Here is a 4,237-nt window from a genome sequence, read left to right as displayed (position 1 = left end):
TATGATTACGCGGCACTTGTGTTTTCAAAGAAATAAATACACATACAAATTTTTCATTTTTCAAATTAAGCGAACGATAATGGTATTATAAAATATAAACTGTGCAATCACCAGCAATGTAAATCTAATGGGAAAGTGTAACTCAATTTTGCGTCAGAATATTAGAAAAATTCTTATGAATTCTGAACTCCAATATTTTAGGAACAAATGCATGATGGGTAATTTAATCTCAACATTCCACAGGATATCAAGCGCTGTGGGAAGCCGACGCACAACAGCCTGACATGCAATTTTATGACAGCAAACATGCCAATGAATGTGCAGGCAACATATCCATCACGGACATTTTTAGGAGAATACCCGTGTTCCCCGTCATTTTTAATGGCTGTCTGAAAATGGTCAAAATTAAAGTTTGCTGTGCACCAGAGTAGCGAGTAGCGATCAGAGGTCAGCCAGGACTAAATGCCAATGGAATTGTTGAACGCTAAAAACAACTTGGAGTTGAGCAGCAATTTGCGAGACCCTTGTAAAAATTATCTGTACATGAAGGCCAACCGGTCATAGTGGTCATGGATTGAACAGTTGCAATCCACAAGCGCAATCTACCTACGAGGATTCAGAGGATCCCTGTTAGGCGAAGCCAACAAACAATATTTTATTAAATGCAGAACAAACACAAAAACTCAGATTTCAATAAACTTTGTTAATTAGTTCGCATAGTTTTCGTTTGTGAGCGGCGAGGAACGTGCATGCAGCAGCAAATAGCCGATAATTATTACAAAAGTATGAACAATAATTCATACCTAGTCACTCAATAATTTTTTTATAATTAAAATCGTCTGCACAAGATCACGGTAAAAAATTAAATTTTCTTGATATTGTAATTATCAACTTCAGTTATTTTAAAGACTTTAAATTCGGATTCCCTCCACATCAAACTTCAAATGCACAAAATCATAAATAAACTTCAAATTAAAAGAGATGATCAGCTTTACATTCTCAAATTACATTTGAATCATTAACAACACGTGGATATTTCCCATAATTGCCCTTATTGATTTAAATTGCAGTAAGAATTGCCCATAAAAGTCGGCAGCCTGAACCCGTGGGGCTTGGGGTCACGGGTGGCCCCGTGGGGCTTGGCGTCACGGGTGACCCCGTGGGGCTGGGGGTCACGGGTGGCCCCGTGGGGCTGGGGGTCACGGGTGGCCCCGTGGGGCTTGGGGGTCACGGGTGACCCCGTGGGGCTTGGATCACGGGTGACCCCGTGGGGCTTGAGGTCACTGATGACCCCGTGGGGCTTGGGGTCACGGGTGGCCCCGTGGGGCTTGGGTTCACGGGTGGCCCCGTGGGGCTTGGGGCACGGGTGACCCTGTGGGGCTTGGGGTCACGGATGACCCCGTGGGGCTTGGGGTCACGGGTGACCCCGTGGGGCTTGGGGTCACGGGTGACCCCGTGGGGCTTGGGGTCACGGATGACCCCGTGGGGCTTGGGGTCACGGGTGACCCCGTGGGGCTTGGGGTCACGGATGACCTCGTGGGGCTTGGGGTCACGTGTGGCCAAGTGAGGCTTGGGGTCACGGGTGGCCCAGTGGGGCTGGGGGTCACGGGTGACCCCGTGGGGCTTGCGGCCACAGCCACAGGAGCCACAAATGAAGCGCAAGGGTAGCCCTCACGCCACAATTGGCTCGGCTTATGGAGAGGGCGAATTTTTTTTATGGTCAGGGAGTGTTTTTATGGGCGCTTCACTTTTTATGGTCATCTGGACTGGCTGCTGAACACGACTGCTCTTCCTTTGATGACCTCCTCGGTCTCATGATAAAATACTTCCTCGAACTTTTCTCGACACCAACTTAAAGCCTCTGCTGCTGAACCGATTCTTGTAGCAGTAAATGATATCGCGGTTATAAAAGGCACCTCTTACAATATTTAATGCATTGCGCAAAGAATATTTCTTATTTAATTTTTTGTTCATGGCAAAACAGTGAAAAGAAGTGTGTTGATGTATTAAAAGTTATGGATTTCAAACTTTCACTATTTTTTCGCTGATGAGCTCAACACTGAAGCTATAACGTCATGCAGCCTGGCTGTTCTAACGATTTTAATAGCTTGTTGTTCCACCGGTCAAAACAGCTTGTTGTTCTACCTGTAACAACAGCATAGCGGTTATGAAAATGTTATAGCTTGGGAACCGTTAAATAGAATGCCTTCTTTATTGTTTGTAGGGTTACAACAGTGAGATACGGTTTGAAACTCATTTTTTGGCAACTTAAATGCAAAGTTAATGCAAAATTTATTGTGCATGGAGCTTTAAAAGAGACAGGTGGTTAAACATTTAGAAGTATAGGCAAATATTCGGTAAGTCAGTAACTATTACTTCAAATCAAAAGGTTATAAAAGAATCGTTTATTAGTTCGTGATCTTTTGGATGAGTAAAATTTGCTGATGAAAGAATTGACTGGGTTTTATTTAATTTACTTGCAACTTTGCAAACGGCTTTAACCAGAGGCATTGCTATAACGACGTACTATGAAGTAACTTAACAACTACAAAAGCTGATAGACGATGGTGCCCGCAGTAGAAAAGCTGTACATGTGATACTGATCATGCGTACCAGATGAAATGTAACGCTAATTACAACAGCAAAACTTTAATCCCGTTTAAAATAGAAGAGCTTAAATGATCAAAACAGCGAGCTTAAGTGATGGTCACAACATGAGAGCTTCAATAGTGATCACAACAACGGCAATGAACGGCTGCCGCCACCGGCATATCGCGCTTTCTTTTGAGCCGGCAAATTTAATTATGTAAATGAGAGAGGCGGTCGGAAGCAATCAAGCAAGGCGTCGTCCAGATTCCTCAGGCGCCTCCTTATGGAGAGCGAGCAACAGCAGCAACTCAGCCGTCAATCTCAGCCCCGTTGCCGGCATGACGGCCAGTCAACTCCCACGCACCCAGTCAATCTCAGCCCTGTTGCCGGCATGACGGCCAGTCAACTCCAACGCACCCAGTCAATCTCAGCCCCGTTGCCGGCGCAATAACCACTCAGCTCCCGGCGCACAGTAATGGAGCTTCAATAGTTTTCTTGCACTACTTGGTACATCAAAATAAATTATTACCAAACGACCGGAACTATTCGTGACTTCGATCTAAAGTGACCGGAACCGCCTACCAGTATCTTATCATTATAAAAAAATAGGTATCTGCAAAAGATACGCAACGGTCCACACAACAATACCATTCAGCAACAGCTAGTGTCTGAAACAAGTTGCAAACTGGTCTAACGAATCTGCTACACTATTGCACTAATACAAATATATATTTGGTTTAGTGCAATATTGTAACAGATGCAAGAGTGTAACAGGTGTAATAGCGTAGCAGTTGTAACAGTTGTATCGTTGTATCTGTGACGCGAAGATCGGGGGCTTAAGTGCCAACTAAACGCGCTAGATACTTAAATTTGTCGTCACCGAAATCAGTAATGATCGATATATGAGTAGCTGACCCCATCGTACACGAAGCGTAAGTGGATATACAAATTTATCACGAAGTCACGAAGTTCTACGTGACCTGATTAGATAACGCGTCTGAATGCTCCTAGTTAATGGTAGAGAAGTTCCTAATTAAGTGTCGATCGCAACGAACCATGTGACGATCGCTCGTTCACATGACTTCACTTTACCGAGTCAGGTTCATAGTTTAATGCAGTGTTCAAATGGCACGTGTGAAGACCTCGCTCAGACTTTGCACCAGTCGATGCTATCGAAGCTTGAATGTTCATGCCTACACTCAACGAAATTAGGGGATATTGTCTAAATAACGATTCCCTTGTGTGAAAGTGCAGAAAGTGTGTCACTATTTGTACAACATGACCCGCTTATTTTTCATGTTTTATTAAAGAATTCAGAGTCTCCCATCCATCTACAATGTAAGGAATAAACTTGTACAATGTATGGAAAGGCAAAGCGTGCCACTGTCAGAAATTACCAAATCTACAATTTAATTATCCCAAAGATTTACAATAGCAAAATTGAACGTAATTATCTCTGTACAATGTATCGCAACTAACAATTTCAGATTTCGAAAGCTGAGTTATGCCAAACCGATTAATTAAGCCGCTGATATATGCTTAAAGTCACCTAATTAACAAGCACAAAAATCAAAACGTGAAGAGTGGCCATGAGTCGTTAGTTATTTGGCAATATTTCCTTTCGGATTATAAGTGTATAAAATCCCTA

At 43.3% G+C, this 4,237-nt stretch overlaps 1 protein-coding gene across 1 annotated transcript; it reads right to left on the bottom strand.

Moving 5' to 3' along the window:
• Positions 1 to 1,227: 1,227 nt before the first annotated feature.
• Positions 1,228 to 2,511, bottom strand: LOC108680090 (extensin-like). Its single transcript, XM_018168848.1, has 2 exons — positions 2,478 to 2,511; positions 1,228 to 1,670 (listed from the first exon to the last, which is right to left on the bottom strand). Exons 1-2 carry the CDS (start codon positions 2,509 to 2,511, stop codon positions 1,228 to 1,230), a joined length of 477 nt encoding a protein of 158 aa, XP_018024337.1.
• Positions 2,512 to 4,237: the final 1,726 nt, after the last annotated feature.

The sequence above is a fragment of the Hyalella azteca genome, unplaced genomic scaffold (genome assembly GCF_000764305.2).
Source record: "Hyalella azteca isolate HAZT.00-mixed unplaced genomic scaffold, Hazt_2.0.2 contig4507, whole genome shotgun sequence".
In the NCBI taxonomy this organism is placed as follows: domain Eukaryota; kingdom Metazoa; phylum Arthropoda; class Malacostraca; order Amphipoda; family Hyalellidae; genus Hyalella; species Hyalella azteca.
This window is presented reverse-complemented; position numbering and strand designations above follow the sequence as displayed.

Bases quoted from the DNA above. Each gene is read 5' to 3' on its own strand.
- LOC108680090 (XM_018168848.1), bottom strand. From the start codon at position 2,511: ATGCCTCTGGTTAAAGCCGTTTGCAAAGTTGCAA. The intron at 1,671-2,477 runs GTAAATTAAATA...TTGTGGCGTGAG, and splicing joins AGCCGTTTGCAAAGTTGCAA to GGCTACCCTTGCGCTTCATT.